Here is a 12,689-nt window from a genome sequence, read left to right on the forward strand (position 1 = left end):
CTGAGAGCTTCTGCATGTCCAGATATTGTTGGATAATGATCCAAACTTGTTCCCTAGCTATCCCCAGAATCTTTGCAAAGTTTTTGGCTGGTATTCATCTATCATCAAGGATCATGGCATGATGTTTTCAGGTGTGATTGCTGTGGAAGGCCTTCCTGACCTGGGAGCATCTTAACTCAGGATACCAGTTTTAAACTTGGCCACACATCTGCAACTGTTGGATATGCTGGGGCACAGTTCCCTAAAGTCTCATGCAAAGTTTGTAAATTTGATTTGTGAACTTTCTTGCAGCACAAAAAATTTAATGAAGGCCTGCAGCTCTGTATCTTCAAATTTAATTGAGACATCTAAATTAAATCAGTTATATCAGTTGCTTTAATATCATTTTTATTCTAGGTGTTTATCAGAACTTTTCAGCCCCCCTCCCCCTCGTAGCAGCGATTTATTAGGTAACCCTTACAACTTTCATGATGTGTTCCTGAACTTCAGTTCCCTATCTACCAAGATGCCCAGATCCCTTGCCTTCTCCACCTCCTGAAGCAAAGTTCATCCAGTGTGGTAAACCTCATTCCATCTTCTCTGACCAAAGTGAACTTTACACTTAACAACATTGAAATGACATCCCATTCTTCACCCTGATGCACCAACCTATTCAAATCCTCTTGTAACAACAACATGGCAGAATTTCTTGATATTACTCTTCCTAATTTAGCATCATCAGCAAGCTGCTGAATATTTAATTTCACACCATGAACTATATCATTGATATACAAGTTAAACAGCAGTGGTCCCAGAACACTATGGCACCCCCACTCGTCACCTGTTTTGGGGTACTGCACCTCCATACACAACTCTATGGTTCCTATTAGTCAACCAGCCTTGTAACCAAGCTACCAAATGACTACCCTACCACATCCTCCCCAATTTATACAATCAGTAGTGTATTGTGTGTTACTTGATTAAATGCTTTAGCAAAATCCAAATAAATCACTGTATAACCATTTCCCCCATCCAATACGTTAGTCACCCTATTATAAAATGTAATCAAGTTACTAAAGCATGACCTCCCCCCTAACAAACCAATGATGTTCTCTCAAAAGCCTTCCATTCTTATCAGTCCATGTTTGAATTCTGTCCCTAACCAGCCTCTCAAATACCTTTGCCACTATACTTGATGTACACATTGGCCTATAGTTTGACACTCTTGACTTCTTGGATTCTCCCGTATGCAGTGTTACACTATTTTTCATTTTTCCACTCTTCTAGGACTATTTCTTGTTGCCAGACTTCTGTTGAACAACCAACTCAAGGACATAGCCAGCTCTTTTGCACATTCCCTTAATATATGTGGTGATATCCCATCCAATTCCACAACCTTATTAATATCATAGTTACTTAAAATTTTAAACACTTCCCATTCTTGTACTGCAGAGAAATAATGGTAGTGGTGGTTTGGTGCAGTTGGAGATGCAGTTGTAGAGTATAGTACCCTCCTTTAATGAGTCATTGGACTCCTTATAGGTGTCATGTAATAATAGCACACATACATATATATTTCCCCCCCCCCTTGCATTACTTTTCAGTAGTTCATTATACATTTTCAGTCCATTTTGTCACCCATCGCCATTAATGTGTTATGCCCAGTGGCCTGTCTTGGTTAAAACGTGGTTTCATAAAAAAATTGAATATTAAATGTTTATATATTAAGAAAAATATATCAAAAATTAAAATAGAATAATTAAGATAAAACCCAAATAATGCAGTTTTGGTTTGGTATAGAAAGACACAAACACAGAGAAAAATATTTTTATTGATCATTTAAGCATCAAATATTTTAGAAAGAGGTTAGTTAATTCTGTTGCAATAGTCTTTTATGTCTATTACTACATGTGTTCTACAATCAATTACCATTTTGCAGGGAGTGAAAACAGTTTTCAGAAGAAAAAATTCTTCCACCTCTGTATAAATAATGGGCTAACTCACCTTTAGTTTGAAAATCTTTATAAAGGTTCCTCCACATCTTAGATGGGATTGAACCTAGGTCTTTTTAATATATCATATTTATTCTGATGAGAGTGATAGCAAATGGGGATGAAGAAGTGGATAGGATCCAAAAGCAAGTGACCAAGATAGTGAGTGACCTGTTGAATACCCCTCATGAGCATAGATTGATGATTTGTGGGTTGCAGAAGTTAGTTGATAGGCATTGAAGAGGATTGGTGATAGAAACATTATATGTTATTAAAAAGGTTTTATAGGATTGATGCAGATGAAATGTTTCAGTACTTGGCTAAAGGGGCAAACAAAAGATCATCCCTGAAATTGGGAAACAGTGTGGTTAGCAAGGTCATTAGAACTAAACATTCCACTTGGAGAGTGTTGAATGAGTGGAATGGATTGCCACGGTCTGTTGAGAATATTTGTCAGTGGATGCATTCAAGGAGATTTAAGTATTGTACTAAATTTTTCTAAATATGAATATCTTGAATATGCTCTATCTGCAAAATTTTATGTAAAAAACTAAACCTTCTCTGATTACCTTCCTAGAATAAATCAACTATGGAAAAATATAGAAAATTAGTCTTCCTGAATATTTTACTTTCCCATGCTCCCTCACATACCCACAACTAGTTCTTTTCTTTGCATATAGATAGATAATTCAGTATAATTCTTCATGATTAATGTAGAATTTTTAACATTTTATTTAACATTAAACAGTGGATGGTAGGAGCTCTCCTACATATCCTCTTCTTTCTAAATTCCTTTCAGAACTCCTCAAACCTCATATTGAACATTCAAACTTCTTGAAAAACTCAGGGCATTTTGTAGAGAAACTTTCAGACACACAAATTATCCCATCAGAGATATATTAGCTAGTTTAAAGGTAGTTTCGTTGTTTACAAACATCTCTGTGAAAGAATCAATAGATAATATCCTTGCAGATCTATTTCCTACTGACATTACATATCTCATCCATCAGAGTCTCCAATCCTTATTCTTTACTTGGAACAGGAAATTTTACTACCAAAAATATGGTGTGGTAATGAGCTCACCTGTATTGCCTCCCATTGCTAATTTATCTGTGGAAAAATTTGAGAAAGAAGCTATAGCACAGATGACCCTAAAACCACATTTGATAGCAATATGTTGATAAGCACACTCATTGCAGATTTTTCCCTTGAAGATTTTTAAGTATCATAATATTTATAGATTTTTGATTAATATACATTTGCAAAATAACCTTTTATAAGATCATTTCTGTGTTATCGGACTTTTCAGTTATTTAGAAATGAACCATGATCCCACCAAACTGAATAAGACTGATATTATACCAAAATTAAAATAGTAAAGTTTTTCATATAAAACATTTGAATTAAAAAATTCAATACAGTAGTATGTTTTGCATACACTTGAAGAGTATCACTCATTCCAAAACAAAGAAGAATTAAAGAGAGGGGAGAAAAGGGAGAGTGAGATCCTCATTATAGAGGCTATGTAGACTTATTTTTCACTACTTCAGTCATCCATTGATGGTGGTGTTTCTTCATGCAGTGAAAGTCATCTATCACTTGGTGGACTAGTTAGCATTTCCTCCAACTAGGTAAGAATATATTTGGGCACACTGTAGCCCAAATATATATCATGGACTACTTGGTCGATTTTTATAATTGCTGCGTGTCAGTTATATGAACTGTCTTTTGAACAGTAATGTCATACTATGTGTGTCATTTAAAATTTCCTTTAAACATGAAGCGAAAATTTAAAAACATCTCTGATTAACAGATAATTTTGAAATACATGTTATATTTAAAATAAGATTTGGTTATTATGCATTGTGTAGTATATGATTTATGTGTTTATTCTAGATTGAAGAAGTTATTAAAAGGCACTTATTCTCCCCGTAAAGAAAAAGCTTTAAAAATATACACAGATAATGCTCCAAGGAATGGAAGCTGTTCCAATAGCATAACTGTAAACACCAAAAGTGATTCCAACACACTGCCTGATCTTGACTAATCTACAGGTAAGCAGTTATTCTGAAACTGTTATATTTAAGTATAAGATTGTTTGTCTGTACTGAAACTTTCAAATATCTTTATGAAAGTTGTGATAGGTATAGGATTGTTTATCTATACTGAAACTTTCAGGTATCTTTATGAAAGCAAGTTTCCATGTATACTCAGAATGGAGATGAGCTTTAACAACAGATACAACATATTCCAAAGTTTGTTCTTTCTTTAGAAATATTATGATAAACTGGATATGAAATGGACATATAATCTGTGCTATGAAATGAAATACACAAAAATGATATTCTGTTATGGCCAATTGTAGATGGGAGATATTCCTACCTCAAACTCAGCAAAGTATCTGTCAAACTTGGTATCTCCACACATAGGAAAGACAGAATCAAACTGTTTCTGATTCTTGCACTAGTGCTTTTCATCCACTTTCCAAGGCTGTCATAATTACTTATTTAACATATATCCTTCCTAACTGTGAATCCCACATGCCTTGTCAGCTATAATTAGTAACCCCCCCCCTCCCCAGCCTGTTTGCCCTCTCTCTCTCTCTCTCTGTTCTGCCTAAAAAATACAATATTCCTACATTCCAGCTCTGTGGTAACATCTTCCTCTATCTCATGCTTATAATTTTTGGCCAAGTTGAACTAACTAATGCTGTAACACCCATTACTAATGTTTCTGATATTAAACACATCATACATACATTGCAATATCTCCTTAGGCCAACAAGCTATCCTTCTGTTCTTTAATGACCACTCTATTTCAATCAGTGATCTAAGATACTGATTTGACTCAGGACTTGTCTGCACAATACATTCACCTGAATGCATCCTAAAAATCTAGTTTTCTTGATTCTGCACATAAATTCTCCCAATGAACACTTTTCTAAACTTCTAATTCCAAATCCATTGGAAGTGCATGCAATCATTCATATATAAAATTTTTCACACATCAAATTCATTCCATATCCATAAACTGAATACTACTCCTTTACACAACCAATGAGTCATGACTCATTTGCTATCATAGTCTTTCTTCTCAAGTGACTGTTATTATACAACACTAACCAACTTATTAAAATATTTATTCTTTCTTCTTTTGTTCTTTTTCCAGGTAACGTTTTCATATACTTGTCAAAACTATCATCTCTTTCACTTTCTCTCCCCTTTTTTGTTTTTTTATTCTAATGATGACACATCTTTGTCCCCCCTAAAACAATTTTATCAACCTCTCATCAAATCCCACCTCCCAATCATGGGCATGCAGTGCTATACTGTATCCTTTCTCCCCCCACATCCTTACATTTTCTTTTTCCTCTGCAATACATTTGTCAGATGCTTTTCCAGCTCATCAAGCTTTTACTTTATTATTATTATTATTATTATTATTATTATTTGGCACCTCCAGGGAGTCCAAAGACTCATCGAGGGAGGGCACCTGCTGTACAACTCCATCTTCACCATTCAATCACTAACTGACTGCAACTACACCAAAGCCATCTACCGCCGACCACCACTGATATTTCCACAGACAATCACAAACATCCATGCTCACGGCAGGATTCAAATCCCCAGCCATTTGGCTGGAGACGGATACTCTATCCACTCGGCCAACCAGCCAGCTGTTTATTTTATTTGGTGTAAGATTTGGCATAAGCACATGATCTTGCCATAACCTCTTTTCCAAATCTCTCATCTTAACAGTGGCGACTCGCCCATAAGGGCTCAGCCCCTCCAGTATAAAATGAAAGTTCCTGTTTTATTATCACTGTTCTTAAATTTTTATATATTTATCTTAAAACTGTTAGTTTCTTGTTTGTATACAATAATATAATACCACTCGATAGTATTTTATATAATTTATTTTGTAGCAATAGTTGTATTTTGCAATAGGCAATATGCTGTGCAGGCTAGGGCTAGTATCAGTACTGGTTAGTATACTCAACTCTGGAGCTGCATTCAATGCAGTCCACACCAAACTGCTACCTAGTGGGGGTAATGCGTGATTTGTGTGCAGTGTGGGCTTGGTAGCATTGCAGCCCAAGATATGTGCTACTACATGAGCACAAACAACACAGATTAACATCGTTGTCATTAAAACAGATCTAAAATCCATTATTTTCTTGTTTGTAATACAATACTGCTCAATAGTACTTTATATAATTCATTTTGTAGCAATAATTGCATTTTGCAATAGTCAATGTGCTGTGCGGGCTAGGGCTAGTATACTCAATGCTGGAGCTGCATTCAATGCAGACCGCACTAAACCACTATCTAGTGGGGATGACGTAGTGGGAGTAACGCAGGATTTATGTGCAGTTTGGGCTGGTAGCATTGCAGCCTCCACCACTACAAATTCTTATGAGCTGCCACTACATCTTAATGAGCATCCCACCAAGAAAGGTTGTATGCCTACTATACTTGAGTGCTGTGGATGTGCTAAGGATTATAATAATCTGGAAACCCTGCTCTGGACAACAACAACATGGAACATTTTCAAGTCGCTTAGCTTCCATAAGCAGGGTGATGGTCCTTACACTGGGCAGTGAAAAGCATCTATCATCTAAAGATGCTTAAATGCTTTCACATTCATAAACCTCCATGCTAAAGTGGGATATGAACCCACAGCCTGCAGGGTGAAGAGCAGGCACTAACCACTCAGCCAAGCAAGCTGACTATTTGCATTTCTTTTACCTTCAGTCTTTCTTTATAAGTTTCAGTAAGGAAATACCGTGAGTAGACATATTACTTACTATTATAATAACGGAATTAACTCACGTAAAATATTCCTTATTAGTAGAATTTTTTAACCTTAGCTACTTAGGGGGCACTTTGTGAATATATCAGTTATTGTCTGATGGTGATGGCATTATACATAAGCACCATCATGCTATACTACAGATTATATGTATGAATTGCACACATGCATACACAATTCAACTGATGCCAAAACTGCAGTCCTAAACTGAAAAAATAATACAAGAACATGATGAAAATGCAAGTTTGTGTGGAAAGCTTCTGGTATTGGGATAATATTTTAAGCTAAATAACAAGCTTAATGAAAATAAGCAATTATCACCCTACAACTTTCATAAGTTGTCAGGCTTACATCATCAGGTGTACTAGCAAAAGTTATACACAACAAAAGACTAGAAACAATTAATTACACATAAGATGTTATCAGAACTTCACAATTGGTACATACAAATAAGTAATCAGGATTTTAAAAAAAAATTAAATTCATTACTGTATCCATCTTTAAACACTGCTAGGTGTTGCTGTCACATTCTGTACCATTACGTGTGTTGTATCCTAGGTCCGTAGTAGTTAGATCTTTAATGAAAGTGAACCATACTAAGATTAAGATTAAGCCTTGATTTTTGTTACATTGCTTGAGAATCCTAAGCATTTGTGAGGCTTCCTTGAACTTTCTTTTAAAACAGTCATGATCAATGTAAGGCATTTATGTTTATTTGCAAACCCTATTTATACTGTCTTCTTTTTTCAACATCTTTTATATGTTCAAACATGCAGAGTCACTTGACCTTCCCATCTGGCCTATAGCAAATGCCACCAGAGCAGTGAATCTCATAAACACTTGGTTTTTCATGGGATGATGTGGAGGTTTTGATGGATGTAAGAATCTGAAGATTGTTTGAAATCGTTAAAAAGACACTTTGTCTGTAACATTCTTGATGTAGGATAGCATTCTTAAAATCTTGTTTAAGTAAAGGAGATGTATTAAGAATTTTGTTGATTATCTTGGGTTCATAACTATTAAGTGTGAAGTTCTTCATTCTTTTAATTAATGTACTGGGTATATTGTATGCTCTATCTAATAATGTTTTAATCATGCCTATCTTTTGTAATGGATGATGGTATGAAGCAGCATGTAAAATTCTTCCCATTGTGGTAGATTTTCTGTATAATGAAAAAGGGTAATCTTTTTCCTTCTTCGTTTGTTTCACAAGAATATCAAGAAATAGTAACTTTTTGTGATCTTCAGTTCAAGAATGAATTTTATATTAGGATGCAAGCTGTTCAGATAATCTTTGAAATTAATTAACTCATCCATTGTTCCTGAACCAAATAATGAAAATATCATCAATGGAACATAACAAAATTTGTGGTTTTTTGTAATGGTATTTGGTTTCATTTGTTTTGAAATTTTCCATAAAGAGGTTGGCTAAGGCTTTTTATTCCCAATATTTGTCCTGAAATATGAAAAAAGTATTTTCCATACAGTGTTTGAATAGTCTTACTGTGTCCAGTAGGAAATGTTAACAAGTTAACAACTAAAGTTTTAGTGTCATCCTTGAGAACATTGGTGAATGTTCTATATCATAATGTTTTAATCATGCCTATCTTCTGTAATGGATGATAGTGTAAAGCAGCATGTAAACTTCTTCCCATTGTGGTAGATTTGCTAAGATGTCTGAAGGCTCTATATTTATATCTTTTATTACTTGTTCAATAATTGGTTATTCAAAAGGTAAAAGACAATATCTTCTGCTTCTTGCATCAGAAACTGTGAAAGAACAATATTAACTGTGTGTATAAAATTAGTTAAAAGGTATCTGAGGGAAGCAGTATCTGACTGCATTCCCAGACTTAGCAGCATTAATCAAGTATTAGTTAAATGAGTGAGTAACATTCTTTAAACTGGGACCACGTAAAAGAAAATGTTATGAGAAGTCTAAGGAGAGTTGAATAGGCAAAGGAAATCCCGAAGAGTTCTTTTGCATTTGTAAAGGAAGAAAGAATGATTATGGATGCATACATTTGAGGAAAACAAATAATAATAAGAAGAAGATTGCAACAGAAATAGTTGAATTGCTGAGTGTTCACTTTCTTGTTATCATCCAAGCAGAGATAATACAGTGAGTGATGCAGGAAAAAACATTGGAGAAGAACTGGAGGTGCTCAGGAATGCAGCAATAGAATTAGATAAGATATTTGTCCATATACTACAAGAAAGTGCCAGAAAATCAGCAGGGTCTTGAAAATTTTATTCAAATGTAAATCAAAATTTTATTAACACTGAATAAGTAGTACAAATAAAATAATATCAATTATAAATTAAAGATACCAAGAAATTATACTCTTGGTTTAATCCTTTATCTAAGTATAAGGAAACAAAGTTTGCACCTGAAGTATTTTCAGGACTGGGCAACTCGTATATAGAGACTAATGACTTCACATCACTTGCCTTGGTATCCCATAATGCAAAACACATATCCTTATGGACTAATGCTATGCAGATCTGCTATGGAAATAGCAGATGCCATTGCTGTTTTTTTTTTTTTATCTGATTGTACAATTTGTTTTGCCAATTAAGGTAACCTGAATTTATGAGAAATTCCTCTAATTTTTCAATATTAGTAGGAAAATTATGGTGCAGTAATTCTGTTATATCAGCCAGCAGTTTGTGAGGAATGAAACTACATCAAAACTGATTAAAAGATCTGTGTTTCATAAAAAATAATCCTGATATTTTATTCTTCTGAATTTTTAATTTGACATGAAAGAATTGGAAAGGATTCTCTGAGGGTCATCATGGGTTTGTTAAAGGAAATGATGTTTCAGCAGTCTACTTATGTGTGAAACAGAGCATTAAATTTATTGGAGAAGGGAAATGGATATACAGAGTATATTTATATTTTACAAAGGCCTTTGTGAAATTGAGAAAGTTGGTTGTCTGATAGATATCAGCAAGTTGTGTATGAGAAGTAGTTCCCTAGAAGAGGAAAGTTATCATAATGCACGTTACAGGGATATTTTAGGGCTTTTTTTTTTACTTATGTTGTACTGCTGAAATAGCTTTCCATCCTTTGCTAGTACCAAAACATAAATTAAACAAACCTGACCTCAAGTATTGTCATTTCTCTCACATATTCTCTTTTATCCCCTCAGGATCTGTAATATTGAATTCTCTGGCATGGTTATTATGCAGATATCCCATCTGATCTCAGTGCTGTATTCAAATCAACATTTTGCAACATCACAAGCATCTCTAGTTCATCTACGTTTAATCTCACATCTCTTTTCCCATCACATTAATCACTATCTTCAATTAAATGCTGTAAACCATATTGTTTCTACTGCTATTACCTTCCTGTCATCTACACTCATTACAGTTATTTTTCATAATGTGACAATTAAGGTGCAAAAGGTAGTTGTGGGTGCAAGGAAATATTACAGTTCATGTGTAGTAATGCCAGAAGCATCAGGAATAAGGATGAGAACTGACTATTTGGCATAGGTTTGTTCTACTTGACCAAAATCATTAGAATAGTGAGAATTGGTTGATATACTTGTTTGATATAGTTATAGAATGTGAATGGTATTGTATTTTCAATACCCTTAACATTCTATAACCAGATGTTCAGCTGAAAGGCAGGAACATGGAATGCGGTTCATTTGAGGCTATCTGATGTGAGATAGAGTACAAAACAAAATTTACAATAGTAACAGACTATATATTAAGGGGTCCAAAGGAAGACATAGAGGGCAGGCATCAGCAAATTATAAATAATGGTAAGTGATAGAAATAATGAAATATTTGTAATCATCCTTCCAAACAATCAGTACAGTTGTGCAAAGGCAAAACTTGTGTTATATAGTGTAATTATTCAATATTCACAATAATTATTCAATATACAAAGAGATGTGTCTTTTTGTACAGCTTTCCCTTGTGTATTTGCTGACATATTTCAATAAGGAATAATTTAGTTCACAGAAGAAGAAAAAAAAAAGAATAATGTATTTTTAAGATTGCCTTTACATATTAGAAACAAAAAATTGATTTTTATGCCATTATTTTTTTAAATATTTTTTTACTAATATTAATTCTCCATATTTTTAGGTGGAAATTGAAAATGAAAAAGAAAAAATGGAAGTGATGTATACCAATCTTGAAAGGAGTATTTATTTATTTGATTGCTCTATTTTCAATTTCTGTAATTAGTTTTTTTTTTTTTTCCTTTGAAAACAGAGCTTGTTCATCAGAGTTATTAAAATGTTGTATCTCTAGTTTCTTGTTAAATATTTATGTTAATTATTTAATTAAGGTCGACTGTGAAAGAGGTTTGTACTTGAAGTGCTTGCTTTGTAGTATTTTTATTGAAGTTGTTTTAGTGTATCATAAAACCTAAATTTGATGTATTAATTCAATTGCAAAGTCTCACTTACTTCTGTAACTGTATAATCTTTAAAATGAGTTATGTCCAGAAGTGAAATATTTATATATTTTATTATCATCTGTTGTTCCTTTCCTTTGCAGATAAAATTAGAGAAAAAAACTGCCATCTTGCTCTGTAATTTTGTAAAGCCAATGTTTTATATATGTTGTATATTATGGGACTGAGAACTTTTGTAGTACACAGAAATTATGTCAGAGGTTAATAGAACTACAAAATGCAAATTGTAAGAGTCCTTGTCACTACCTTTAAAAAAAAAAGTGGGGGGAAAGATAGTGGACATTGAATGTGATACTCAGGCATAGTTTATTTAAATTGTACATTTTTGTATTAAAAGGGGGAAAATCATAGCATTAGACATACTTGGGGGAAAAATATAAGAAAAAATTACCATTTGTTTCTAACGAGTACATTAGATTGTCATGTATTTCAAAAACAAGTTCAGACTACTCCCTTTTTTTCCTAATGTTATTTGTTGTTATGTATAGATACAGTGGACACAACAATGCCTCTTTTAAGGGGATCATTTTGTAAAGCCATTTTCAAGCAACATGCTCATCATTTAGTATGCGATGTCCTTTAATAATTTGTGAAATAAAGGATATAATGTTGTCTCACCTCTGTTCCTGTATGAATTGTACTTCACTATTCAAATTATTTAATTAAATAATTTATAAACAATGTATATTAATTGTGGTGGTGGATGGTAAATGGCACTGTGTGTTGATGGTAGTAGTTGGATGATTAAGTAAAGGTGAGCTGTAGTAGAGTAGTGTGCCTCCTAGGATGAGTCGTTGGAGGTATCACATAATATTACACAGTTCCTTTTTTCTCCCAGTATTATGGAGTTTTATTGAAAACATTTTTGCTGTAGTTGCTATAATAGGTTTTCTTCATAATAATAAATTGTATTACTCTGGTAATATACCAGAGTAATATGCCATCATGGTTGGCCAAGTGGTTAGCGTATCCACTCTCCAGCCAGAAGGCTGCTGTGGGCATGGATATTTGTGATTGTCTGTGAAAATACTAGTGGTGGTGGGCGGTAGATAGTATTTGTGTAGATGTATGATGGTAATTGCAGTTCACTGTAGTTGGTGGATTTGAGCAGTGGAGATGGAGCTGTAGAGTAGGTATTTCTCGATGAGTCTTTGAACTCCCTGGAGGTGTCATGTAATAATAATAATAATAATATACATTATAATGCAAGATTTAGTAGTAACCTCAGTGATGCAAATTTGTACAGTAGACAAACTCTGCCTACACCTTCATATTGGTGAGCCTTTTAGCTGTAGATGTGTTCCTTAGCCAAGGTATTCAATTGGCAGACTATCTAGAGTGAACATCAGCATGTGCAGAAGATGATGCCATATGTTTACAGTTCTTGAAGGACACTAAGTTTCTATGATATGATATTAGGCCTCCATTAAGTGGTTATGAGTTTTATTGGCCATTGCATAAGTTTG

General features: G+C 33.9%; 1 protein-coding gene across 1 annotated transcript in view; it reads left to right on the forward strand.

Moving 5' to 3' along the window:
- Usp47 (ubiquitin specific protease 47) overlaps positions 1–11,840 on the forward strand; it is a 572,957-nt gene extending 561,117 nt beyond the window's left edge. The window contains exons 35-36 of the mRNA XM_090406134.1: positions 3,867–4,024; positions 10,890–11,840. Coding sequence (XP_090262260.1) covers positions 3,867–4,017 — 151 coding nt within the window. The 3' untranslated portion in view covers positions 4,018–4,024; positions 10,890–11,840. The remainder of the gene's footprint in view (positions 1–3,866; positions 4,025–10,889) is intronic.
- Positions 11,841–12,689: the final 849 nt, after the last annotated feature.

The sequence above is a fragment of the Typopeltis vanoorti genome, chromosome 16, assembly GCF_054136105.1.
Source record: "Typopeltis vanoorti isolate ZY-2024b chromosome 16, IOZ_Tvanoo_1.0, whole genome shotgun sequence".
Taxonomy (NCBI): domain Eukaryota; kingdom Metazoa; phylum Arthropoda; class Arachnida; order Uropygi; family Thelyphonidae; genus Typopeltis; species Typopeltis vanoorti.